The 27936-nt window shown below is 42.8% G+C and overlaps 1 protein-coding gene and 2 long non-coding RNA genes across 3 annotated transcripts in view; 2 read left to right on the top strand and 1 right to left on the bottom strand.

The window, feature by feature from the left end:
• The first annotated feature begins 7586 nt into the window (after positions 1 to 7586).
• Positions 7587 to 25834, top strand: LOC121233882. Its single transcript, XR_005934186.1, has 3 exons — positions 7587 to 7597; positions 9444 to 9447; positions 25597 to 25834. It is a non-coding gene; the product is annotated as an uncharacterized LOC121233882 (long non-coding RNA).
• The window catches only part of ARFGAP3 (ADP ribosylation factor GTPase activating protein 3), a 35150-nt gene continuing 23644 nt past the window's right edge, over positions 16431 to 27936 (bottom strand). Inside the window, exons 12-16 of the mRNA XM_030041167.2 lie at positions 24784 to 24921; positions 23394 to 23517; positions 22281 to 22371; positions 18232 to 18353; positions 16431 to 17541 (exon numbers count right to left, since the gene is read on the bottom strand). Of these exons, the coding sequence (XP_029897027.1) occupies positions 17524 to 17541; positions 18232 to 18353; positions 22281 to 22371; positions 23394 to 23517; positions 24784 to 24921 (493 nt within the window). The 3' untranslated portion in view covers positions 16431 to 17523. The remainder of the gene's footprint in view (positions 17542 to 18231; positions 18354 to 22280; positions 22372 to 23393; positions 23518 to 24783; positions 24922 to 27936) is intronic.
• Positions 18746 to 24058, top strand: LOC121233880. The gene is made up of 3 exons (XR_005934184.1): positions 18746 to 18836; positions 19389 to 19504; positions 23814 to 24058. It is a non-coding gene; the product is annotated as an uncharacterized LOC121233880 (long non-coding RNA).

Raw genomic sequence — 27936 nt, 5'->3', positions numbered from 1 at the left:
GGTGATCCTGCCTGTCCGGCTGCAAGAGGCACATTGCTTCATCTGAACAACTTAATGGCAGCTAACGACGGCACGGTCCAGCGGCGCTGCCTGGTCAGGATGCTCCTTCCAAAGGCCTTGAAAAAATACAGGGCATTCTGAACTGCAATGGTAACTTTTAAACGATTGCCTTGAATAGCTTAGTCTTGAAGCAAGTTTAAGAAATTAAAAAGAAACCAAAACCCATAATAAGGAACAGCAGCAAAGTTTTCTGTCTCCTACCCCTCAAATCCCCCCCCACTTTTAAGGAAAAGCATTTTTCTGAAGAAAAGGGTAGGGGGAAAAAAGGCAGAAGAAAGGCCACCGACCCTAGTCTGCCTGACAGTTTTTTTGCAGCGTGTGGATTTCGCGGGGTGTTGGGTCCCAGCTGGGGAATTGCAACACATGTCACAACACGGGGAGTGGACTCCTTCTGCTCTGTCCTGAGAGCAGGGATGGACATAAAATTATTTTAAAGTTGCTTGCGAAATGGTGTGCGGGTTCGCAGATCGCATTTTCCCTTTTCTAATGATGCCAGGGGATTGCCTCACCCATGAACATGAGACCATCTGGAAAATGTCATCTGGCGCGTTATTCCCTGCGCAGAGGGATATTTATAGATAAAGTAAATCATGTTGTCATGATTGAAACAAATAAGGAAAGGCCCCAAGGGGGTGCAGGGCCTCTGCCCCCGTCTCTGTGCACGGCTTTGCCCGACGAGGGGACGCCAGTGCCTGGTGGCCCTCCGTGCCCACGGGGTACCATCGCCCCCCAGAAGCTGGGTGTCCCTGCTGCACCACGCAGGACCGGTGCAGGACCAGCCAGACACGCGTGCCCAGCTGCAGCACCGGGGTGGCACGTGCAAGACCACGCGCACTGAGGCATCCTTCTTTTGCGAGCAAGCCGCGGCGTGATGCCTGCCCTGGTCCAAAAGGCGAGCGAGACATCGGCTCCCCCCCGACGCAGCTGGGGGTGGCCTGGCCTCTCGCTCCCACCCGTGTCTGAGAGGGGCCGAAATACCTCACCGGCTCAGGCGCAGCCCCACCACCACGTGCGGTCAGCGCAGCCTCACGTTCTGGTGGCGGCTACCAGCAGTTCCCGCACACCGCCGCCGCGCTCCCTCTCCTTCGGCGATACGCGTGCCAATAACAGAAACCCAGAGCCTTTGCTTGGTCTTCACCCATCCTCCAAAACTCTGCTTTGATACAGCACACTGAGGAACTGAATGTTTTCACCTCCAAAGCCAGTCTGTTTTGAAGAGCAGACGGGAGTACTTGAAGCACTCCCTCCAGCAGATGTGCCCTTCTGTGACCAGGGTCCCCCTCAGTCCCTTGCCCAAATTTGCTGCATTTCACCTAACTTTGCATCAGCTGGGATGGCCAATGGTGCAGCCCCAAAACCAGGCATGGCTCAAAAGTATGTGTATTTTGGACACACAATGACGTCATTTCAAAGGAGTTTCTCACAAGAAGTGAAACCCTTCCCCTCAGCTGAGCAGTTCAGAGTATTATTAACCGTCTGAACGTAACCCACTTATCAAAGTACTGCCTTTGCCTTCAGGCAAGTACAATCTATTGAGTTCAGGCCAGCTCTCACTGCAGGCTTCCTAAATTTATTAATGGAAAATTAAATACTCACTTTAGATAGGCATGTATTTGCACATCTGCATCTCCAAAATCGTTTTCGGTTCTCCATTTGTAAACTAATCAATATCATTTGCTTTGCAGTGCTACCTCGAGTGACTGACCTACCACAGCTCAGGTCTGTCTTCCCAAATGCTTCTGGCTGGGGATCACCAAGTGTCTGTTTTATCCTGTATTTCCTTCCTGTTGAAGGTTTATCTCATCATTTGCAGGAGCGTAGGAAATCGTGTTGCAAGACAGCCCATTCCGGCCCACTGGCCCCGTGCTGGAGGGAAGGCAGCATTGGGTTTTGGGGGGTTTCCCCGAGGAAAAGCCAGGCGGCTTTTCCTGCTGAGCGGATGTCACAGCCCACACACAGGCGGCGGCAGGGCCATCGGTGCCAGGATGCCCCGGTGAGCGGCCTCAACGGGGTGCCCACCGTGGAAAAACTAGCAGAAAAATAAGTCGCTCTTAAAAGGCGACACAGAGAATTATCCCTGTAGAGGCTGTACCCAAAACCCGCCGACATCAACTCTGAAAAAACCCCAAACGCCTGCTCTGTACCCAAGAGCCGCTTGTGCCCAGCACAGCGCAGCTTCCTTTGCCGTCCTGGCATCTGCGGCGAACACCGGGCAGCGCCGCGGCCCTGCACCGGGGTGTGAGGGTGCTTTACCGGGCCGGCAACGGGCTGCGAGCGGTGAAGCAGTCACGTCGGTTTCGGAGGAGGGACACCCCGCACGAGGAGGCTGAGAGGAGCCAGAGGCAGAGCGCTGCCGACAAGAAGCGTCCACCGCAGCCCGCCCCGGGGAGCCCGAGGGAGCGGGCGGGAGGGGGGGTCCCCAGGCACGTTTTGGGGGAGAGGCGCGCCAAGAGGTTACGCCCACACGCGAACATCTTCAGCTCGCCACGGCGAGCCAGGACTTGCCGAGCCAAACGGCCGAGACGGGACGGGAAACCCCTGACGTGCCACAGTCGCCGCCCCGGTGGGACAACGGCGGGAGCGAGGCCTCCCTGCAGACCGCCGGCGCGCGCGGCCCCGGGGGGGTCGGCGATTGCACCTCGGAGGGAGCGAAACCGTGACGCTGGAGGGATGCAGCCGCCCCCCCCGGCCCCTGCCCAGCCACGTCCACCAGCAGCAACGCATGAGCGGCCCCAGGTCGGGTCACCCTCAGCTCCCAGCCTGGGAGGCTTTAGGTCAGACCCCTCCGTGGCCTGGGGAAAACAAAGGGAGGAGAGAAAACAGAGTAATTCGGCAGAGGAACCGAGCTGAGTAGGGCTTGCATTGAACAGGTATAGCCAGACTGAGGTGAAACCGGCCCATGTTTCCACAACAGTATAGACATCTTATCTTATTTTCAAAATGTGCAAACCAGGAATGACTGGTTTTACACGAAAATATCAAATAATGTTTTGAGCATTTGATGAAGAAAAGATGGTCCTTGGGATGCAGCACTTTTTGCAAATTACAGAGAAGCAGTGATGAACCCCGTGCTGGGCGGGGGGGGTGTTATCCATCAATTCAGTGGACAGCAATTTCCCGCCGCCTGGTCTGGGGGAAGCTGCTGCTTTATCAAACGAATACTGCTGAGTTTTGGTCCTCTCTGCAGCCATGTATCACACACGCTTGCTATGCAAATTCCCAGCAGTTTCAGATATCAGGAGAAGGAAACAGAATGCTGCAGCTGCAACAAAAGGCTTTGTAGAAATATTTTAAAACCTCAAAAAAACCCCCCAAACCCAAATTAAAGAGCAAGCCATTTTATACAAGGCACTACAGTGCTGTTGTACTCATCCCAGCGGACTTAAGATTAACCCAACGAGCCCACGGACCTTCCACAGCACGCTCTTGAAAATCAAGCACGTGCAAAACCCATCCCGGCAGACCTTGCCTGTCACTGCCCACCGATTTTCGGAGCAGGGCAGGCCCCCGAGAGCCTCCTGCCCGTTCCAGCAGCCCAAGCCACAGCACTTGCTCCCCATGGAGCACCCAGCCCCAGGGGTGGGCGCCTCCGTGGCCGTGGCTGGGGGCATGCGGCCGCTCTGACCCCACCTGGCCGCAGGGACCCGAGCTCGGGCACAGCTTTCTCGCCCTGCGCTGCTTTGGCCATGCCACTGCCTTTTGCCTGGAGGTGCTCCCTTGGTGGAGGTGTCACCCACCTCGCTGCCTGCGGACGCAGCTCTGTACTCCGTGGCTGGGGATGGCGAGCAGATTCTGCCAAAAATCACACCAGGTGCCGCCGGTGGACCTCCGTTACAGGACACCCTTTTACTGGGCTGTCAGGACAAGTGGCCACGTCCCCGAGGTCAGGGCCGGAGGGCCAGAGCCAGTTGTCCTCTCACCGGGAGATCCTCGTGCCAGGAGGATGAGGAAGAAAGAAGCTTTAAAATTGCCCTCCATCTGGCCACGCTGCTGATGGAAAAAAGGAAAAAAGGAAGAAATTCAACCAGGTACCTGCAGTGTAAGCGGCCAGTCGCCCCACCTTGCACCTCTTTTCCAGCTGGGACCCCTTGGGGCGGCCGGGCTCCTCGGTGCAGCTCTCCTGGTTGTGGCCATCACACATGCCACCTGAACAGCGGGAAGAGCTGAGGGGAACTGGGACATTAACCTTGCTACTGCAGGTTTTGTAGAGGGTCAGGCAGAAGTGACTCCTAGTCACATTCATTTTAAGTTATTTCCTCAACTACGAGTGTGAGATTTTTGGTTTTTTAAATTCATTTTTAGTGAAAACTTGGATTTTGCCTAAATGTGAATACTCTCATGCAAACAGGAATCTCCCTAAAGATACTTTACTGGAGGTTTTGTTGTGTAGCTTCATTATATTCCTGTAGTCTGAATTTCTTACACATTAATTTTTTTTCATCAAAACTGATGCCTTGAAAAAAACGTTTAGGAAGTGATATTACCTTTATTGTCAGCTAACGTACTCTTTTAAGTTAGCTTTTTATTACTCTCCACTCTCCGAATACCCTGCTGAATTTTCTGGCAATTAAAATATAATACAGACAAAAAGCCTTAGGGGCCAGCCGCGGGCAACGCATGGAAAGGCTGGCAGTGCTGCGGCTGCTGGAGCTGGAGCCAGAACAGCCCTTCCAGGTCAGGGTGCGGCGAGCTCTTTACATCCACAGCGCTACCGACTCACCTGGGCAGGCTGTGGACACCGTTTGGCCTGAGCTGAAAACAATCAGAAACCGTAAACACTGTTGACCAGTGCAAATAAAGGCTTGCTTTAACGCGTCGGGGCGCGCAGGTGCGCGCGCGCAGACCGGCCGCGCCTTGGCGCGGGGATCCAAGGCCGTTATCGTGGATCCTGCCCGGGCTGCGGACCTGCTCGGGCACCCGACCTCGCACCTGCCCTGGGTCTAGATGGAGAGATGGGATTTTATTTATCTGCTTCTGAGGGAATTGCTAAATCGGTGGCTCGGTGCCACGGGAAGCATCCGTGGGTGGGGGGGGATCTCCGGTTAGCCCAGCTGCTCCAGCCAGGGAAAACCAGACCCGCTCTCACCAGCACGCCTGTGGGGCTGCCTGCCCGGGCACTCCCTGCTACTCACGCCTTAGTATCTTGCCCTTCCTCCTCCTCTTCCTCCTGGCTCTGCTGCATCGCCTGCAGCAGCCCCCCTGCTGCAGATGCCGGACAGAAGGTGACCCCCCTCCTTTCGGGTGCTGAATGCTTGGCTGAGCATCCCAATTATTTCTTTTCTCCCCCACCCATCTCTCAGGCTCCTTTTTAATCAAGTAAAAGATTTTTTGGAGCAGGGTGTGGGCTTCCATCCTGACCCAAGCAGGCAAGAATTGAGTGTGGGAGCCCAGTTTGGATGTCTTCTAGCTACAGCTCCGTGTTTCTCTGAGGATACTGGGCTTTCCCCTCCACCGTGCACTGGGGTTACAGCCCCCCCTTCACCCCATGCATCCCCAGGGAGGGGATCTCTCCTCACCTGTACCAGTGGAGAAGGGACACGGGAAGCAATTTGGGAAATGGGCTGTAACTTACCCTGTGCACACAGTAAGGGAGAGGCCAGGAAAAAAACCCAAACAAACAAACAAAAAAAATCCCCCACCAAACCCAGAAGAAGCTTTTTCCAACACAAAGCACAGATTTGATGCCAAGAAAACATTTTGTGGATTCCAGACTGTTCATGCCAAAAAACCAAATGGGGAAATAAAAGGAAAGGGTCAGAGAAAGGATAATTTCTTCCTGGCGTTTTTGATCAGTCTTTTTGGTTTTCATTTAAGTGCGTTTAAGATGTCCTTCAACTGAAAGGTCTCCATCTTGAAAGCAATTATTGCCTCTCAAGCTGAACAACATATTTAGTTTGATCCAAATCTTTTTTTTTTTTAACCTGATATTTTTTAATTGCTTTGAGTGAGAACAAAACTTTTTTTCTCCAGTTTTTTCCAAACTAATTAAAAAAGGGAATTATTCACATAGCTCTGTGTACACTGCTCTGCACGATGGACCCACCAGTCTCCACAAGAGAGACTTATACTCATAATTTGCATTTACATCACAGTTTTTGATGCTTCCCAAAAATGACGCACCCTTTTGCTTGAAATCCTGTAAGGTTTCAGAAAACTCCCTTCCCTTGGTATTTCTGGCATTGTCTGCTATAGGAAAGGCTGCAGCTGGAGCTAAACCACCTGTATGTGTCCCCTCACTGCAGAGGGGCTTCCCCCTATAGCCTGGGACCTCACTCCGTGCCGCTCATCTGCTGCCGGCGGGGCGATGGGGCTGCAGCTCTTCTCCCCCACGCTCACGGCACCTCACTGACTCTCTGAAATCAGTGAGGTAGCTTTTCCTCTCTCATCCATGAAGACGGGCCGGTGCGTCCAGGGGATGAGTCAGAGCAGAGGCCATTTTTTCACTCCCTGAGGTGTCTGGACTTCATACCAAACTTTTCGGGGGGGGGGGGGGGGGACGGGACGACAAAAAGTGCATTAATCTAGAGCGGTGCAGGAGCCAAGACTGAAGAAAACCAGGCTGCAGCCCAGGCCTGCTTGGTCTGCCTGGCAAAGTCAAGCAGCTCCGCGCTGCTGCACACTTGCTGCCTCGCCTGCTGCTCAGATCCGCCTCCCAGGCTGCAGAAACCCGCTGCAACCAGGGGAGATGTGCACAGATCCCGCCCGCTGCCAGATCCTGCAAAAGGTGGAGCGCCGCAGCTTTCACAGAGAGAAGGTGGAGGTGAAAATGTTAAACTATGGATGCTTAGAAAACTTAGAAAAAGAGAAAAAAAGCCAGAGAGGGTGACGTTTAAGATGAGGCAAAAAGCTACTGTAAACACTTGCTACTGCTTTGCTGCATCACCTCTTCTCTGTTAGCCACATTTGATCAGAACAGCAGTTATATCTCAGTTATGCAGTTATATATCAGTTATACACTTACGTAATGCCTTACTTAACATTTCTGCCCACTCCCCATTTTCTCAAGCCTTGGGTGCATGCACTCCCACCTCCCTGGTCCATCACGTCATTCAACATCTCATTTCAGGCAAGCACATTTTATTTGCATTCGAAGCCTGCAAACTGGGTTTGTAATAGCTTCCAGAAACAACCGTTGCTTTCCATCAAAGCTGCGGGAATGAGAACCCAAGGCCGAGCAGCTTCTTCCCTGCCCTGCTGGGCCAAGAAAGCTTTCACGCTTAATGCTGTGGCTCCGTTCCTGCATATTGCAGCGGCTCTAAAACAAAGCTCAGACGGCCTCAGACAGAAGTGAGTGCCAGTGTACATATCGTAAAAGCAATTACCAGTAGAAGAAATATGGGAAGGAGGATGCCAGGAGCAGCAGGGAGAGGCTGATTTTGGGAGACAAGGTGCGGTGAGCAGCAGTTTGGGGAGCCCAAGGATGCCCCAGCTGCACACAGACCCACACTCGGTCTCACCATGGCCAAAACCAGGCCAGTGCCAGGCACCCCATATTATTAATTCCTCGTGGAAATGTTTCCTGTTCAAAGCAGTGCAAGTTAATGGCTGTGCAGGAAGAAACTAAGGCATTTGGGGAGCGGGGCTTGGGGCAGCAGTGCCCAAGCTCCCTCTCCAGCCAGAGAAGACCCAGGCAACACCGACCAACCGCAAACAGCCCGTGGCTCGCCAGCCAGCTGCTCCCGCGGGCCCAGCGCCCGGGTCTCTGCCAGCTGCGAGGGGAGCTCAGACGCTGACCTGAGGTGTCGATCTCAAACCAAATCCCAGCAGCAATGCCCAGTCCATCAGCATGAATGATGCCTACAGCCACAGCGTCCAAGAGTCTCAGCTCTCCATCCATCCCCAGCAGGTGGAGGAGCTGGAACTGGTCATCTGGGAGCATAAATTTGAATTATTTGTTGGTGCTCTCAGCAGGACTAGCGCTGTAACATCAAAATAACCAGCAAAGCATATAGGTGAGGGAGGAGCTGGTGTTCTGCATCAGGTCTCACCTCCATCCACGCCACCAGACGAGGCACCAGCCTCAGCCAGGATCTCGCCCCACACCGGCCACGTGGGTTACGGGAGCACATCTCCTTAACTTTGAGAACGGGGAGGAGGGGGGGAAGTCACTGTGACTAATATGTGCTGGAGGCCTCCCGCTGCCACTGTGGAAACAGCCCTGGGGTTTGTGAAAACTTGTAGATGACAGTTTTCGTGAAGAAATTTTGCACTCGTCTATTAGGTCTCGGGAAACGAAGAGAAATTGAGCACAGAACTGAAACTGGCATCAGTAAGTGCTATTAACGTAATTAAAGAATGGGAGAAATCAAACCACTGTAAGTACAAACAGTGCCTTAAAGGGTTGGCTTCATAATGTTAAAAATAGCTGCAAGGCAAATCAGTTGAGGGGAAAGAAACGAAACAGAAAAGGACGAGGGGTAGAAGTGCTGAGAACAGGAGGTCAGAAGCTACAAAAGCTAGTGTCGCCTAACTGGAAAAAATGATTGCTGAGAGATGAGCACAGATAGCTCTAGGCAGAAAAAAGACGTGGGAGGAGAGGAGGAGAAGGTGACGTGAGCAAACACGACAGGGAAGGTAAAATTTCTGAGAGACACAGGACATAGTTAATACTGTTGCCGTAGGAAGGATAAAGAGCTTGTAAAGTGAAGCGGATGAGCAGGGAAGTTTGTGGAAGCTGGTTTTTGCCCATGACGCTGTTTCCGGACCTTCTGCTTCTGGTGGCGAGGGTCCGGTTTGGCGGGTTGATGCCCGCTGCTCGTTTCTGCCCATCTGCGCGCCTCCCGGCTCTGCGCTCAGTCATCCCTCCAGCAGCTTCTGGCAGAAACCGGTTCAGGCCCGGAGGCTCTCGAGCCCCCATCTTCTGTGTTTCTCAGGCCAAGACGGTGAGCCGTCAGTCCTTCCCTGCCTTGATGCCCTGTCCTCGGCTTCCAGTCACGGTCCGCCTTCTTGCTGTGACAGAAAGCCCAGGACAGGGAGGCAGGAGGACACAAGCCCGGGGTGGCCGGGCGAGAGCTGCCAGAAAGGCTGCGAACGACTGCCAGAGGACAAAGTCTTTTGTGCTTACCTCTAAGGTCCTCCCATCACCTGGCACCAAGCTGACAGCTCCTCTGGGGAGCTCCGTGACAGACACCCCCGGCACCACCCCAGCCAGGCGCAGGGAGAACGAGGCGCATCCTTCCAGGAGCGGTTTTCCTCCCTCCGGCCCGGGCAGCCTGGGACCCCGGGCAGCCTGGGACCCCGGGCAGCCTCAGCAGCGCGGCCCCCTCCCGCCACGGCCGTCCCTTGCCGGCACTTCCATTTAGGAAACAAGCAGCTGTCAAAAACCTCAGTAAAACAAGAGAGGCTTCACAAAACTCACTCCCCTCCCAGGGAAGGAACATGAGGCAGGTGCTGGCAATGCCACGCGGTGACAGAGAAGTCCCTTGGGCAGGAAAAAAATTGCGCAAGAGGATGAGACGTTCACTAAGCCAAAGTGGGGTGCCAGAGTCCGGACAAGCGATCACGCACGCCTTTTAATCAAGTATTGCCCCATCTTGGCCAGCTGAACTGCTTGGCATTCATTTGGTAGAAATGCCAGTAGGATGAAAGACACAAATAAGGCGCACCTTTGCCGGGGGGGAACAATCAACATTTGCTTTTATGTATTTTAAATCAATTTTCCCCAATTTCATTGATAATGTCTCACAAGTCATAAAGCAAAAGAAATGTCCTAGTTATTTGAATGCTGTTCATGTATTTTGTTTCCTTTGTTTTTCAATCCATTTGTTCATCAGAGCAGACTGGTTTCGTTTTGTGGTTTTCATAAATTACCATAGTTAATGTTTTTAATAAATTTTTAACCTCAAATCCTACTTCAGGAACATGAAGTAAGGCTTGACCCATTTGCCAGACTCGGGGCCAACAGCTTTGTAAGGCTTTAACACCTTTATACCACACAGTGAATTTCAGAAAATAACCACTGAATAACTTTGTAACAGAAAACTGCCTTTAATTTTTTAATGAGGTTGGATACACATAGGTAATAATGCTATGATTTAAATCATTATTTTGGCAATTGACTTAGCACTTAAAATGACCACAGCAGTTCATACGTCTAAGCTACAACATAAGCAAACACAGGCAAGATTATGTAAGCTGAAAGTTTCCTGAAAACCTTTTAATAAACTTCATGGCTGTAGGAATAAAACCAAACGCGACTCCACCACCCCCAAACTCTGGAGGCCATGCAAAGCAGAACCATCTTGTGCATGGTGGCCCTTCACTCCCCTGAACGAGCAGCCCTCCCACTCCCAGCAGTATGTGACACACATCTCTGCTTCCACTCGGAAACTGCCAAGGTAGGTCTGAAGGATTTAAGGCTTTCCACTCAACAACAAGAAAAAAAATCATTTCAACATTATTCTGCCCAGAGGTACCCAAACCCTCTTTTCTTCCCCTACATTTTCCTTTTGGATATGACTTATTTTGCAGAAGAGCAGCACTTTCAGTATAAACTCATAGGCACAGATTTTTTTTTTTTTTTTTTCCCCAAGAGCAGGATGTTTGGGTTCACTTTATCATTATGTGCCTTAATTCTGCCCCTTCACATCCATAATCACAGGTTTCCTTCGCATTTCAAGGTCAGTTGAAAGCATTTAAGGGTTTGGGAACACTATGATGGCCTGTATAAGTTCTTCATCTGGCCTTCACAAACCAGATAATGGTGGTGGTGCTTACCTCCAGCAATGGTCTTCAGGGATGAACTGGAGCTCTCATCATACCTCAGGAGAGACTTCTCTCGGTGCAGAGAAGTCCTATTTCCAGTTGCTTTTATAGAAGCGGGACAGCAACCTGCAGGTTTCCTTAGGTCCGCTAGACAACTGGATGCTGCTGCTTGAGTACCCACAGTTTAGCCAGGCCTAATAAAGGGCAGACCCAGCAGGCTGGGGCATCAGAAAACTTCCCTCAGACATGATAGCAGCATTTTGTCTCCATGTCCATAACAGCTGCCAGGTAGGTCTGTGGAGCACCTTTAGAATACAGCTCAGAGCAAAGCTGTCCTCCGTTTGTAAAGAAGCTAAAATAGCTGGGGGGGTGTCAGTGGTCTCATTTTCTCCTCACTGAATTTAGCAAAGGGTTTCAGACAGCAAAAACTATGGAGACAAACATCAGCTTATTTTTAAAATGAAGACAATTTTGTGTTAATCAGAATCAGAAGAAAGGGAATCGTTTCTTTCTCAATTCAGCCAAACTGGGGAAGAGAGGAAGAGATCTTTCCCCTAAGAAAAACCCAGCCTTGATGAGCATTCCCCTGGGGCTGAAGCCAGGTTGCTGCGATCACCTTTATTCTCTTCGTGAAGGGTCGACTTCCAAAATCTTGGGAAAACTCTCACTGAACACAGCCACGACTTCATTTTGCCTGGCTGGGAAAGCCCACTCCAGCAGTTGCCCCCTCAGTTCACGGCCTTCCACTGTGACTACACGGTTCTGAAAAGCTGGCTCACCCCAACGGTCAAAGCACCCGAACCAAACCCATCCCTGAAGCTGTGTTGCCTCTCCGTTTGATTTTTCTTACCCAGCTTCTTCTAAGCTTGAACAGGAGGGCAGGGAAAGAGGGTGACAAAGCATAGCCCAGGAGCAGGAAAGGGACATGTACCAATAAAAACTGCCATTAAATCCATCATCAGATTACTAGCAGACAAGCAGCAGCACCTGCCTTATCTTCGTAAGGCGCTCAGTTCCACGGCAGTTATTCCCTGTTGCAATCAGGTATTAAAAACATGTTCCTCTTTGGTGGATGACTGGTGTTAATTAAGATGCTAGCTAGAAAAATTCACCTATAGCTCTGCATTTCCTTTATTTTCTAATGTCCTCGAATTTGAGACAGAAAAGGGTGGTATTTAGTATTGCAGAATGTAACCGTCATCTTCGGATATTGAAAACAAGGAGCTGCACATGTGGATTGGAAAATACGTGCAGTCCAGCCTGTTACAAACACAATACAGCCCATTCACTTCCAATCGGTCAAGCTTCTTGTGAACTGTGTGTTTCCAGAGCATCCTATTAATGCTTCTGGATCTCCCAGCATTGCTCACATTTGTAACTGCATTAATCATGAATTATTACTGTGTCAAGTAATTTTGATATAAACAGGAAAGAACTGTCAGACAAATAGGAGACATTATGAGCACATTATGTATTACCAGAAAGGAATGCAGAAATTCATATCAATATAATGAGAAAACTGAAAAAGAAAGCGCGTGCCTCTTCAATGGCTGGCTGCTATACTTCAGAAATCCAGCTCTACATCAGCTTTTAAAAGGGATTCCTATGCAGAGTTAGAAGTGTTAGCTCATGCCCAACCACTGTGAGCTTCAAATGCTGCCTTTCGATGAATCCACTGCTCAGAGATTGCACAGAGTGTGGCGGATGAGTATGTTTGGGTAACAAATGAAATTTTTCTCTGCAGGAACACTGGCATCTCTATTTCCTTTCCCTTTTAACATTTCCAGTAATAGGTCCTAGATCTTTCCCTGCTATGGGCACACATTTTGTCATGCAACTGGTCTTCACAGACCATGACAAAGGAGCTTCTCTCAGCAACATGAGTGCATCAGCACCTTCCCTCTCTATATGTCAAACCACTGGGCAGGAGGTTAGGTAATGGAATGGCAACACATTCATCAGTATAATTTAATTCTGGAATATATCTAATTTCTGATCAAGCTGTTCTGCTAGCAATCTTCACATCCCCAAAGCACTGCACGATGTTCATCTCCCTAAGGATTTTGTCGCCTTAATCATTACAGTAACAGAAACCAAGAGAAAACCACATCAGTTTATAAATACAGATATAAATGCTGGTTTATGTTGATTGGCTCATTGGGTGACGAACCAATGAAGAATTTGACATACAAACTTCAGACTGCAGAATCTTCAGTCCTCATGCTATAGGATCCTGCAGTGTTGAGGATTGTTGAGGACCTGCCTCCTGCGTATCCCAGTCTTCTGCACCTTGTCTCATGGACAATCCTGCTGTGTGTCCTCTCAAACCAGCCTGTCAACAACATATTTTCTCCACCCTCCACCAAGGAAAGCCACAGCTCTTCCATAGCAGTCTCCCAATTAAGAGAAACTGTAGGAGTCCTTGCTGTAAACACTTGGAGCATCAGAACAAATGGTGGGGAGTAGATATCTATATTGCTCAATGAACAGCAGCTACATGGGGCCCAACCCTGGTGCCCACCTGTAGATACTGTAGATGCCCTGATGACACAGCACTGCAGGAGACCCACACCTTCTGGTGACGCAGCCAGTGATCAGGCAAGGTATGCTAAGACTTTTCTAATGGCAACAGATGTCCATAAGTAGGCAACCGATTTGAACTCTCAGTAGCCAAGATACAGAAATGGCTACCTTTAAGGCCAAACTGCTCTTAGACACAACTGAAGAGAACAGAGAGGTCAGACTAACCACACAGAATCCAAAGATACAAATGAAGAAATAAATGTTGCAGAGCTTCAGTACAATGCTGCAAGCCAAGCTGAAGATGGAGAGAAGTTCCAAGTCCTCTATTGCTCCTTTCCTTCTTTTATCTCTAAAAACAGGGAGATTGTTGAAGAAGGTGCACTCTTAGAGGCTTGCAAACCAGAGGTGAAACTGTTCTTGCATGGTTTGCAAACAGGACGGACACAACCCTCTACTTACCCTCCAAGCACCACAAGGCTCTCTGGACTGCTTCAACAGGGCTATACTTCTCTGTTGTCACATCTTCTTGGGAAGAAAGCAACATTGCTTACCATGTAAAGGGAAGGAAAAGTCTCACAGAAATTGAAGTTGAAAAAGTACCATGAGATCATACCGCTTTGTGTAGTAGGCCACACAGCTAGACTACCTTTTAAAGTTTTAAATAGTAGAGACTGAGAACAAATTTAAATTGAAAGCACTAAAATTAGAAGTAACATATTCTGACAGTTTGCAGCTGATCTTGCAAGAAGACAAAGGCAGTGCTACTGTTTGTCTTTGAAGTTGTAAGCAGCAGAGCAAAGGATGACTGCAATTTTTCTGCTTTCTACAGACCTCCAGGTCTGTAGGACACCAGTTTGACCATTACTGATCAAAGAGAATCCAGTCTCATACACATGGATATGCAAAAAAGCTAATTTGTGTAGAAGCCCCTCAAAACCAAATCAAGCACTGACCATTTTATGTAGTCTTCAGCTTCACCCTTGATTTACAATGACAGCTAGACTTCTTTGACTCAAGAGCAGGAAAAAAGCAGTGTTAAAATACATACAGCTAAAGCAACGTTTACAGACTCCTATGCTATGGAGCCACTCAGCCCACTCTTGCACTACAAAATCCTTCTAAAACAAAAAGCTTACAACAGCATCAAAATGGCTCTGGAATTGCTTCTCCCAGCATTGGAACAAATTGATGTGAAGCAGACCAGAAATGACAGCATTGAGCATTTCCCATTTTGCAGAAAGCAAGAGAAACAGACAGTAACAAGATTCCCTTCACAGTTTACCCAGGGAAGGAGACTACAGGTCTGTGCATTGAATTAATGCTGGTTCTGGCATTTTAATAACTAACTTTCAACATTTTTCTAACCCTTTTCAATTTAACCTACAAAAATTAACTCTCTGAATGATGAAGTATTAAATAATTCTCTTTCCCCTCCCCTCATATGCAGTGTCCTTACTGGACTTTAAGAAGAGGAAAGTTTACCTTGAAAGGTTCACAGTTGCTGCTGCCATCATTCAGTTCCAGCTTTGAAAAAGCAAGATGTGTAACGGTAGTAAAGGAGGATTAAGGGAAGAAGAACTGCAACAAAATGCAACTGGTGACCAATGTCAAGTTTCACTTGGAAACTTGTCGCAAAACCAGATTCAGTATGTGGTTTTATCACACGTTCTAAAACCTGTGATGCCTGCAGCAGCATCAGTCATTTGCCCCTCTTTACCAGAGGCTGACAAATGTGTTTGAAAGCAAAAGATGAGAGAAAGGAAAAGGACACACAAGAAAGCAGGAATGCAAACCTAATTTTAGGTTTAGACTTTTTCTCCCTTTGATCCAGTCCAATCAAATCCTGCAAGGTCAGCGGTGCCATGGCATCCTGAATTCCCAGGAGACTAGGGGAGTTAAAGCTGGCTCTTCCAGTGTACATGGCAACCCCTCCCCACCTCTATTTGATGAAACGCAGTGACAACTCATGGGTTTATTAAAGACACAAATAGGTGTATTGGGGGTCAAGAGCTATTCATCCACCCATTACATCAAGAGAACGTATTAGTGGTACACAAGTTGCCATAATCTGCAAGAATAAATCCAATTTATGTTGAACTGGACAGTATTCCTGAAAGTATTGAATTGTTCACCTGTAAGATTTCTGTGGTGTAATCTTCAGATTGCAGCAAAGAGGAAAAAGACTGTACATCTGTTAGAGAGTTGCAGATGTTTTATGGCATTTAAGATAACCCCACAGGTGTTTCCTCCTAGAATTTCTTCTTATTTTGTACTGAAAATGTCAATTTTTTTTATTTTTCCATCTGTCAGTGGTTCAATGTATTGTGATGACGCATAAAAAGTGCACACAGTTATTTCAGTGTAGGTGATCTCACATACATTGTTACATATGAGAAACCACAACAGGGGACAGAACATTTTGTTATACTTCACTGCCTTAATTTAAGCAACTGCATCCATACACAAAGGTCTAAATATGCAGCCTAGTTATTGGAGGAGCAGCTCTTCTTCAAGTCACAGGATGCTGCTGGTATACTGCAACTCTGAAAATCAGATCACTTATTACTTGTAATAAATTTACTACTGAGTGTACACTTAACAGAAAAAGTAGTTTGAAAACTAAGAATCTACCTGTAATTAGGGAAACCAAAGCAAGCCCTGACCAGTACATTTTCTTGTTATATTAGCAAAATTATCTCTATACGGTGGGAAAGGAGAAAACAAAGCAAGTCTTTTATTGTAAAGCTCTACAGTTAAGCAGAATAAATGCTTATCTTGTGCTACTTAAAAAAAAAAAAAAAAAAAGAAGAGATCATTTTTGGATTAATAAATCTAAACGCAATAGCCACAAGAGAAAGTTACCAGAACGAAGAGTTAGATATAAGAGGCAGCTAGAAATTAAAAAACAAATACAGCTATACTGTTAACTGTATTTCAACACAGTATTTCAATATAGTAGCTTATTTTCTACACCAGCCTTAGGGTTTTGATTTCTAAATCACTATAGCAATTTAATAAGAAAGCTAGTTTCACTAATTGAAATGAAAGGCTAATTTTACCGGACTATTGTATAGATAGAATATAGATGGCAGTATTTAGAAAGCTGGAGACTGGTGTCTGCACACAGAAATTTAATCAAAAAATGAGTTTGTATCAATTTTTTTTATTAGATATCAGCAGTTTACAAATTTGCATTAAGAAATAAAGTTACAGAACGGAAATAGCTTGAGCCTATTCTTGGTTGTGAGGTTTTTTTCTTTAAGGTCATAATCATTTTTGTACAGGATGTCATCAGCAAGAAATTCTAGACTGTCTAAAACACAGCCCCACTATTTACTCATTCAATATTTCATAATTTATCAAAAAACTAAGATTGTTCTAAACGTTTTTAACAAATACTTAATTAACTACTCTATTAGGCCCTATATATATTTTAAATTTTTTTTCAATTTGTACACAATACAGATTTTTAAAAAGCACTTAAGGATTCTATATTGCAATTTTTTGTAACTTTCAAAACTAGGAATAAATAGATTGTTCCCATGACAAGATGAAATCCACTATTCAATATACCACATGTCTTGTCTTCCCCATACCTCACATCTAAGCATACAATTTTCTAGCAGGAATATTGTTTTAAAACACTAATTCCCCATTGTTTTAATAATGCACATCAATTTATGACTGCAAGAGGTTCTATTTCCTGATAAGCGCAGGTATAACTTAATTCTATATTTTGTTACAGTCCACTAAATACCACCTCAGCATATGCTTAATTTACATTTTCTTCTCCACAGCTCATAAGACAGTCAGAAGACAAATTATGCCTGGTGAGTAAGGATGCAACTGCACTGACATTTCTATCGGGAAGCCTCATTTCCAATATATGTGTTCATCCTTCTTTCTCTTTCATGCCTCACAGTCAAAACCAGTAATAAAATAAAGCTCCCAACATCTAACATTAAGGTTGCTAAAAAATACAGGACTGTTAAGGAGGGGGAAAAAAAAAAAGCATATGCAATGTAACAAGTTGCTACAAGATTTCTGCTCTGTAAAGATGAAATAGCAGTAAGAAGAGGCTGAGCCAGAAAGCTGCACAAGGGAACAAATATGCTGGAACAAATAAAAACATCAACAGTCTTAAGGCAACCTTCATTTGAATCAGCAGTGTGATTACTTGTATATCTGAAGAGAAATCCTTCTTTAGTTTACTTAATTATGTCGATACAAAAGATGTTACGAACCATATCGATCCTAAAAAAGTAAACAAACCAGACATGAGCAAGTTTTCCATTGAAAGAAATTACTTTTACCTACATTTGTAAAATAAATAGTAGTTTAATTCTTAAAGACTTAAAAAAACCTGACCAGCAGTTCCAAGAACTGGAGTTTATAGTTAAACTCCAGGATAATTGGCCTGATTTTCAAACACCCAAGAGCTCCCACTGACCTCATATAGGAAATGCAAACTAACTGGAGCATGAAGCATGCTTTATACTATTGAGACAAGGATGTCTTAATTTTGTGCACAAACATGGATCAAAGGTATTACTGTCAAGTCACTGAAAGAGCCAACAGAGTTAGATGATTGCTGTAGGTCCCTTCCAACTGAACTATTCTATTCTGAGTTATGAACTATTAATACTTTAAAATAAAGTGACAGCAAGTAACTTCCATGATGGAATTTCTGTTTCAATTGTAAGAAAAGAAATAAACTATATAAGGGAAAAGGCAAAAAAGATATTCTAAGGAAGGTGAGCTATCAGCTACAGATTTGGTTTTAAACAGATAAAGATCTACTGTCTACCATGAGAGGTCTACAAAGCTCAAAACCAAATTAATTCTGTTCTCCCTAAAGACGATTCAATGGCAGGATCCATGATACTAAATCCCTATAAAAAGAATTCCAACTGATGGTTAATATATTGTAATATTTTTACTAACCTGTATAGATGTCATGACCCCATTAGCAAGTACAGAAAGTTTTCCAGCCACTGATTTCACTCCTTGTTTAAACTGAGCTATATCAGGAGCTGAAGGCAAGACATTTGTAATATTGTAGCTTCCTAAAAGGGGAACACACACACACACAAGAAGAAAACAATTTTATATTAAAAGCAACCTTTTTTTTCCCGCTGAAGTACAATATACTACTAGGAGCACTAAACACCAATGTCTGCTCAGCACTGTAAAAAACACTAGGCATAGATCTCAAATTTCTTAAATGCATCTTCCTTTTGATTTTTGTCAGTTGTTCATAATTCCACCCAGAGTGTCATCTTCTATACTTTGCATTCCCACCTGAGCAATTAATGTTTGGATAACATATGATTTATTCTGCACTTTCAATCTGCTGCAATGTTATTTGTCTTGTATCCTAAACAGCTGTTACTACCTTGCAATTTAAAGATGAATGCACTTCAGTGGTGGCTGAAGTGATGAACCCTATTTGTGTGCATGCATAGGTATGCTTTGCGTGCTGTATATACACACATATTTTGCATTACTACATCTGAGGCTTGGAAAATTCTACAGAAATTATAGTGAAGGTAAGTAAGTTTTAAAACTCCAAAACAAAGCTGGCAATCCAGCCTTCCTTAAAGCCAATGTAGTTCGGCCAGTGTTAGCTGTGCTGCTATTATGAAAAGTATAAGCCTAAAGGTAACAGAAATTAAATTAAAGATGTTTCAAAACTAACTGCATTGTAAGTATTAACATGCTAACAATTACAATCACTGGCTCATTTGCAAAAAGAATTACCGGCACACCTTAATATTAAATATCTGATACTGTAAAAGGCATAAATGGCAGTAAACCAGCATCACAGAAATATGATCTCAGGAATAAATGGGCCTCCTGAGAGGAAGCATCCCAAAACAGACCATCTTCAAAACGAAGACTGCAGCCTGTAGCCTTAATTCAGACACATAGCCAACTGATAGTCGTGACCAGTTGGGACACAACTGGTAAGTTGTGAGCAGTTACTGAACCTCGGACAAGCTTGTCCAGCCGCAGACTCCACACCTGCACAACTCTAGCTCCGTACAGGACATTGCTACACGCTGGCAGCCCCTTCTTCTCCTTTTTCTCTTTTTGAACAGGGGTGGAGAAGGAAGAGAGACAACCTGCAGCTCCTCTTTTCATGGGAAGTTAAAGGCACCTGCCTCATTAGGCAGGCTCAGAAAGACATTAATCTAGATAATTTGATTTACCTACGGTAAGTGGCTAGTTCGTAATGGCAGATGCATAGTCACATTCAGAGAGCTTCCCGCTCCATTCTTTAAAGCCAGCTAGTAGCTGCTTCTGCAATGCATGGGCACACTTGTTCATAGATTATTTTCAAAAATTCACTGCCACTGAGGCAGACCTATTTCTGAACTGTAATTTTGACCTCTGTATGACCTGTTCCACTTATCAAATGCTTCAGCATTTTTGTTATTAAAGTCAGAGTCATGGAAATAAAATTTGCAGATATAAATAACCTGAGAAAAGCTCTAACCACTTCTCAGTGACATGAATTTTCTCACGTTTTTCTGATTATGTATGGTCGTCTGAAAAACTTTTGTAAATGAGACAGGAAAGCAACTCCTTTTCTTGTGATTTCCTTCAAAATCAGTACCTACAAGTCAGCCATCTGACATGCCATCTTTCACAAGCAACTGGTCTGAAATAATGCAAAGTAAAAGCATTTTCTTGCAGCCCCCTCTTTTTGGCAAATGGCTCCTACAGCATTCTGTACAAAAGCAAGCATCTCAAGACTGTTCTACCCTAAGACCTCGGCAGTGCTCATAAAAACAACTTTAGATTCAAAGGACATTTTATTCTGGCAAGGACCCCAGAATTACAGCAGCATTTTTGTTGCCAGCCTCCGGTCTCCTGATTACCTTTATTTTATGGAACTGATGGCCTTGGCATTAATTCAACACCAGACAAGCTATTAGTGCAGTAAAATTTTTCTAAGAAGGGCCACTGTCAAAAGATAAGTCTTTGGGGTGGGGGGTGCAACAGAAAGACATGCAGGAAAGGAAGATTCTGTAGATTGAATATAGTGTGAATTTATAATACACAATTATTATTATAAATAATTCCTGGTATATTTTTTCCTCACTATTATTTTAGAGCAGTTAACAACCTACAAAATTTAGCAGAAGTTTAGTCTTTGTAATATAACTTTAAATTTACTGTTGGGTTACGTGCCAGTCACAGAGAGTAACTAACCTCAAGTCGCAGGCAGGTATTTTTCATCCCATTATTAGGAATCTCTGCATTCCCCCACAAGACCCAAGAACCTTTCCAAGTGGTCAGTGATGAATAATCATGTGTGCACAATTCACGTACACCCAGTAAACATTATGTAATTGCCTGTAAGTACCCTTACTCAGAACATGGTGAGAATTTTATCACATATATAGGTATGTGTACATAGAAAAGTACATTCATATATATATACACACACACACAGACACATATATATATATCAGATCACACAATTTGCCCCATCTTTAACTTGTATTTACCTTTTCCTAGTTCATTCTCTTATTCATTACTGTGTAAAAGCCCCACACATATTACACAAATTAAAGGAAAGATTAATTCCATATAAAGTAATCTATATGCAAGAAAATTAAAGGAAAAGGACGAAGAAATTTCTAGTCAACAATAGATAGATAAAAAAATAGTATTTGTTATCACAATCCCATGCATAATTGAAAACACAGTTTACAAACTCAGAAAGAAACACCGTTTCTTTGCTTATGTTCCCCACATCTTTTTTTCCTTTTTAAGCACATGTACAACACCGTGTTGCAAATACTCTTTCAAGTGGCCAAAGTAAGTTACTGCAATTTCTGCTTTATGTCTCCTCCCCTCCTTATGCGATTTCTGCTTTATGTCTCCCCCCGCCCTTAAGTTTTTTGTGTGGTTTTTTTTTTTTTTTCTTTTTTTTACATTTCAAATCACTAAAATCCAGCTCTTAAGTAACTGGTAACAGGAGTTATTTCTCTACTAGCCAGTGTATTCAAAACTTGCTTTCAGGAGATCAAAACTGAACAGTCACTGTTTTTCTTTTTCCCCCGACTTTTCCAAAGTAAAATCAGATGCTGAATACTGTTTGCTTTTCCAGCCTATTTATGTAATTACTCACAGATTTCAAGCTCTTCAATAATTCTTTTTTTTCCATTTCTTCACAAGTTAAGGAGCAAAACCCAACTGATCAAGTCAATAAAATGTTCCAGTATTTCCTACCTTCTCTGTTTCACATTATTGCACTATCCAAAAAGGGTGTTGGAAAAAAAACATGAGAGATTTTCAATAGCCTAAGGGGCTACTTTTCAGTCACTCTAATGTAATACTTCTTTCTTTCTAATTTGATGAACTATACTCTCCAATGTAAGATGTTCCAACAAATCTTTTAAACAGACAAACCAATTGAAAAATTTTGTTAATAATTTGGCAAGACTGGTGTTAGAAGCAGATATCCTGATGAATGAATATGCCATGCAACAGATTACATGGGAATTTCAAGGCCACTAACATTTTATTAAAGATTCTTCTTAGATTCAATATTATTAAGACAGCTATTTTCACATATATAAATATACAAGTCACTTAAATGTAACTTATCAAAAAAAACTACCTGATAGTCAATTTAGGTGTTATCTCCTTTTTGTAACAAAATATTACAGTTTTCCTTTGATAAAAATTATTTACGATATAGTTAGTCTATTATTTGCAACAATTCACATAAAAAACCTGGTATAAAATATTGAACATACTGAACTGACACTACAGAACTTGAAATTTAAGATATTAAATTTTTTAAAATAATGACTACACCTGCGAGGCTTGTTTGACCTATTAGCAATACTAATGCATACTGCACTTTGCACACTTCTTGCAGCATACAGCACCAGCTAGCTGACAGTGTAACTAGAAGCAGAGTAAAGCAATGTATTCACCGCATGATAAAGTTTCTCACTCTGTTCAATATGTACCTGTTGGTTGTTTTTTCTGATCTTCAAACAAGTCAGCTGAACTTATAGATGAGCTTCCAGAAAGTCTTTCTAGTCGAGCCCTTGCTTCATACTAGAAAAGAATTGAGAACAAAAAGTATTCTTAACAGTACGCTGCGATCTTTCAAGGTCATATCAGATAATTCATGAGATTATAGATACAGTTTTAAAACATACAATCCAGCTGAAGTTGACTGTTCTGAAAGTTGTACCCATTTCACAGTTTTCACATGACCTACATGGTGTTTGTCGTCATCTCAACTCATTTCTGAGTTGATCAAATAGTGACATTTACCATTGCAACACCAAGAGGCCTACTCACTGTTAGCTACCCAAAAATTGCTGAAAAACTATGCAACCATTAAAAACAACAACTAAAAAATGTGAAATAGAGTGGTTGGGTAGGATAAGGAAAAAGCACTGCAGTAACATCATGTTAACCCTTCTAATCACATGATACTTTTAATTCAACTTTTTTCCTGAGTTCCCTGGGAACAATATACATTGATTCTATTTTTTTACATTAGTCTTTACATTGTTATTTTTCATTAAAAATAGATTTTTTAAAATGATCTCTTGCCTCCAAAATGCAACACAATATTAATCTGTTTTTTATTTCTAGTCTGATTCAATTACATGTCATTTGTCGAACAATTTATCTGCTTAGTTAGCCTTATAACAGCAATAATGTTTCCATGTAACAAATACAGAGGGGACAGCTGTTTTAACAACAGTTTGTTGGCATCAGTTTGGGTGTTTAGAACAAATGAAGTAAGCCTTCACCCAGCATCAGGCTGATTCTTTCAAAACTAAAGACTGCTGAATCATAGTCTACCACTTCTATCACAGAAGAATGATGTTGGAGGTAAGGTCCTACTTGCAGCTGCAACTCCTTAAAAGGAAATACTAAGCTATCAGAGTTATCAGAAACTTGTACATTTCTAACAAACAAATATTCAAGTGGACATAATTCTATAAGCTTACTAATTCTACCAATATTAACTATTTATTGCCTTCTCTTTATACAAGAGCACCATGTTTATAGCCAAAGAATATTTTAACATTTAAAAACATTTATCACTGCTTTCTACTTACATCAGCATGATCTTGTCTTCCAAAATACATGTCTGATGAAATTGCTTTTACATTGCCAAATTTTTTTTGTGCCTCATCTGTGTTTAAAGATGGTTCATATTCAGGCTTACGACGAGATGCAGGCCTAAAAGAAAAATAAACTGCATTAGCGACCATAACTTTTATTTACATCATGGCAGAATGCAGCAAGTCAAACAAGAAGCACTATCATCTTTGCTTTCTGAAGCCTAAAAGTATAATAGTGATTTTTTTTTTTAAATAAAAATTAAATCAGTATCAACCCAGGATAAAGATAACTAAAGTTAACTAAAATAAAGATAACTAAGTTGATAGACCAGCAAATAAAATTTCAGTGACAATTGTACAAGATGGTGAGCATATAGTATTTCAAATTCATTAATCTTGTATCTTTATTTTCAGAGTTCATTTAAAAAGCAAGCTAAATTATGTGAACAAGGACAGAATATTTCTACAAAACTTCAAAAAACCCAAAACACAATGTCACTGAAATTCAGATTTAAACGTAACAGCATAAAAAGGTTTGACACCCTTTGAACTGTCACTGCCTTCCACCTCAAACATACATATTCAATACCTGCTCCTCCTCCTCACCCCCCCCCCTTTTTTTTTTCAAGTAAATGTAAATAAGGAAGTAACAGTGTTATGGACATGAACCCCTGTTTTGTGTAATATGCATCACTGGTCCACTCTTTAGGAAACAACAGAATATGCTTGTGTTAAAAAAGAGTTGTACTTAAGTGCACAAACTGCATTTTACAGGTAAATGAAAAATACAGTTTTAAGTAAGAAGAACAGAAGCAGGAAACACCAACCAAGCACACAAAACCTCACATTCTTACATTTTCCACTTGAGTACAAAGATAAAACCACAGTTGTCAAAGAAGAAGTACATTCATTTTCTATCATCACAACAATCAGACCTGTGGTTTGCAAGTATCTTCAATACCTTCATCCTAAAAGCTGAGTACCCTACAGTTTCATTCATTTGGTAACTGGGTTCTCTTTGGTTCATTAGGCAATAAACAAAGCAAGTAAAGCAAGTATGCTTTCAGAACAGTGCAAATATTTTAGTTTCTCTCCACAACTTTTGTCTACTTCTTTTTTTGCTGAAGTGCTTTGGAAATTACCTCCAGTACATATAACATATAAATGTACGGCACTGAGCAAAACAGACAAGTGCTTAAAATGTAAACAGCAAATTCAGCTTACAAAAGAAATTCAGCCAGGAAGTCCCTTGACTGCTGATGAAAGTTATGGCCAAATTCTCCTTCTAGACTAAAAAAAAATCCCACTACTACGACCAGGACTCAAATCATATTAACAAACTTGGGCTTTCTGTACAAAAATTAGTTAGGTTTTCTTGGTTTACCTGTCTGAAAACCCTGTACTTTTTGAATTTAACATTATATCAACATCTCTACTATTATTTTCTTTCTTCCAAAAAGAATCTGAATTGTCATCCCATTTAGAGAAAGTGTTGCTCCTCAAATCTGAAGAATCATAGTACCTAAAATAAAAGAAGCAAAAAAAAAAGTATTTAAAAAGTGGGAATTTTATATTGTTAGGTAAATATTGCTATAATAAGTGTTCACTAGCAAGTAAGTTTTCAGCACAATGATAGCTGTCAGTGAATAATCTGGATTTCATAATATTGCTTAGACGCTTTGTACAGTTGAATCCAATGGATTTTGGGGTTTTTTACACGTGTATTTAACTGATTCAAAAGTTCAGCCTTTCTTTAGGCTGGACAGGGTGATGAACATGCAGTGGACTGCCTGAAAGATGTGGTCCCACCAAAACCAGCAAAGTTGTTATTACTTCAAAGTATCACATCTTTAGTGTCAGGCAAAGCACTGGGAAGAACATTGTCAAGATATCTGGCTGGTTTAAGAGCAACGCTAAGAAAACTTCAGGATAGACCCTGCGAGCAAGGCACCATGACTCTACAAGGTAGTCTTCTCATAAAGGCCTGGCATTCTTGACACTCCACGCTAAGATACCAGCTATGAAAAAAGCCACCACAACTTCGAGGCACTTTGAACACTCCAGAGATCCAAGAGCACCTAACCAACCCATGGCATCCAACTGTGCTGTGGTTCCACATGGGGCAAAGTTTTCTAACTAAGGGGCTGATGGTGGCTAATCTCACAGTTCCATATGAGTCAATCTGTAAGTTATATAGAGAATCTGCTCCCATTTTCTGAGGCATCAACAAACACAGTTCAGAACAGTAAGGAAAGCCCTCGTCTCTGGTTCTGTATATTTTTGTTTAATACAAGTATTAAGTACCTCTGAGTTTTGTAACATGTTTTATTAAAACAATGCTAAAGAACATATTTCTTAAAAGCGAGTCTTAATTTTATAAGACAATTTTCTCTTGCATATCAAAACTGCAGGGAAAACACAAACAGAAAGAAAAGGGAAAAAAAATGAAGCATGTTTGTCAATTCTGGTGGTATGTTATCTTGACCTTTTCGCCTTTTATTGCCTACACATATCTAAATATCTATGGAAAATACTTGGAAAAAAACACTATTAAAATGCCAAAGACTTAGAATTTCCCTTTGTGGTTAAATAAATTTTCTTAAAGTTTGGATATGACCAGGCTAGGGAGTAAGATGATCAAAACAACAGGAGGCTAGCAGTATGGAATCATTCAGTAGAACAAGCATGGGATATTGAAGACTGCATCTGTATTTTCTGAAAAGCACTCTTTAAAAAAACCAAAAAAGTTCTCCATGTTTGTGTTATGATTAGTCAGGACGCTTGTTTTTGCGGTTTATAAGAAATGTGACACCTTCAGCAGCAAAGCTTCCCACCACTGCACACAGAAAATAGCAAGGATAGATCTGGAAGGAACTTCTACAAAAAGCAGGAGTCTCTCCCCTTCTCTCCTGACAGACAAAAAGAAGCCACAGCAAACTTTGTTAAGTTCCATACGGATGTGTAATAACAAACAAGGTGTTTATATACACATGAAGCTATCCAATCTCACAATGGCCATCAAAACCATGGGATGGGGCAGTGGCTACAGGAGCTGATTTTAATAAAAAGATGACTTATTTTCTCCATCCTTCCCCTGGAGATTTTCATAACTTTGAAAAATACTTCTTCAGTATTCAGGGGGTGGGGAGAGGAGAAAGGAAAAACTGCATTCAATAGAAAGTAAGATTTTACATAGTTATGTTAATAAAGATTTTATTAATTGTAGCAAAAAGAAAAATCAAAATCCAAGGATTTTGAGAGGCTTCAATTATATATCTAAACCTTGAGACATTTAGCTTGCTTAATTTACAGATACTTATCAGCACTCTAATATCCAGCATGATTATTTTGCTTTTGGGCATATACTAAGATGATATTAAAATTACTTTATCTCTATTTCAAAGTCACAGCTTGGAATAAAGGAGAACAACCTTACAAACCTTATGAAGTCCAACAATCTGACTTTATATTTTCTTTGAAGAGAATTAATTTGTATACCAACTCCAATTAGATTCTACTATTGCTGTAACTAGAAGAACAAGAGCCGGGAACAGCTAGGTTACAATTTATCTTCTAATTATTGAACCAAAACACGTTAAAAAGCCTCTTCCATAATTTATCCTTTGCCTGCTAGTAGGCTTATGAATAATTTGAGAGCAGTAACAGTTCTTTTTAAGGAACAAATAGGGAAGCACTGAAATGATACTTTCTATTCTACAAGACTGCTGCCAGTTCACTTAGTACCACATTTGCATTTCTGCCACTAGTGGTTACACTACAAAGTAATGACACAAAGGTCTTTGTGTTTTTATTTTCCTGTCTACAAGTAATTAGGTACAAATTTTCATGTTTCTGTGGCACCAATCCAATAAAGGCAGTTTATAAAAGCAACACCTGTTGCCATCTATCGGTCCAGAAACAGCTGTTTCATTGCAATTAGTGCCTGTAGGACTAATTATTTTTTTCTCCCTCCCAACAGCAGTATTTTATAATTTGTATTGCATTCATACTCTGATCAAAAATTCGTCAATTATTTTTTCCTTACATTTTCTGTTCAAATACATAGAAGTCTATCAAATAAGACTGCAGACACCTACACAATACATCCAACACACAATACCTCAAAAAGATTTAAGTTTTTGCATTTGGCATGCATCCATGCAACTGTAGGATATCTAGTATTGCACTTCAATACTTGTTTAATTTTAAATTGGAAGTTGAAGACAGTACCACAAAAAAAAAAAAAAAAGAAAAAAAAAGAACAAACACAAGTCATTCTGACAAAAATTCACTGGATTTGGTATACAGCAAATAAAAGCTTATATGGCAACTGTCTGTGCAAGTAGAGGTTACACCCTAAAAAAGACAAAACCTGTAAACCCGTAATTCAGACTACCTTCTCCTCAGAAAAAGTAACTCTTCTTTATAAATACATCTGTCATTGAGGTAAGGCCAACTATTCCACAACTTTCCTGATTTAGATGTCCCCTGAAAAAATCCTAAGTGTGTAGACACGTCCAATGTTTTCTGTTTTGCT

The sequence above is a fragment of the Aquila chrysaetos genome, chromosome 17, assembly GCF_900496995.4.
Source record: "Aquila chrysaetos chrysaetos chromosome 17, bAquChr1.4, whole genome shotgun sequence".
Taxonomy (NCBI): domain Eukaryota; kingdom Metazoa; phylum Chordata; class Aves; order Accipitriformes; family Accipitridae; genus Aquila; species Aquila chrysaetos.
The sequence above is the reverse complement of the archived record's forward strand: the minus strand, read 5'-3'. Positions and strand labels throughout refer to the sequence as shown.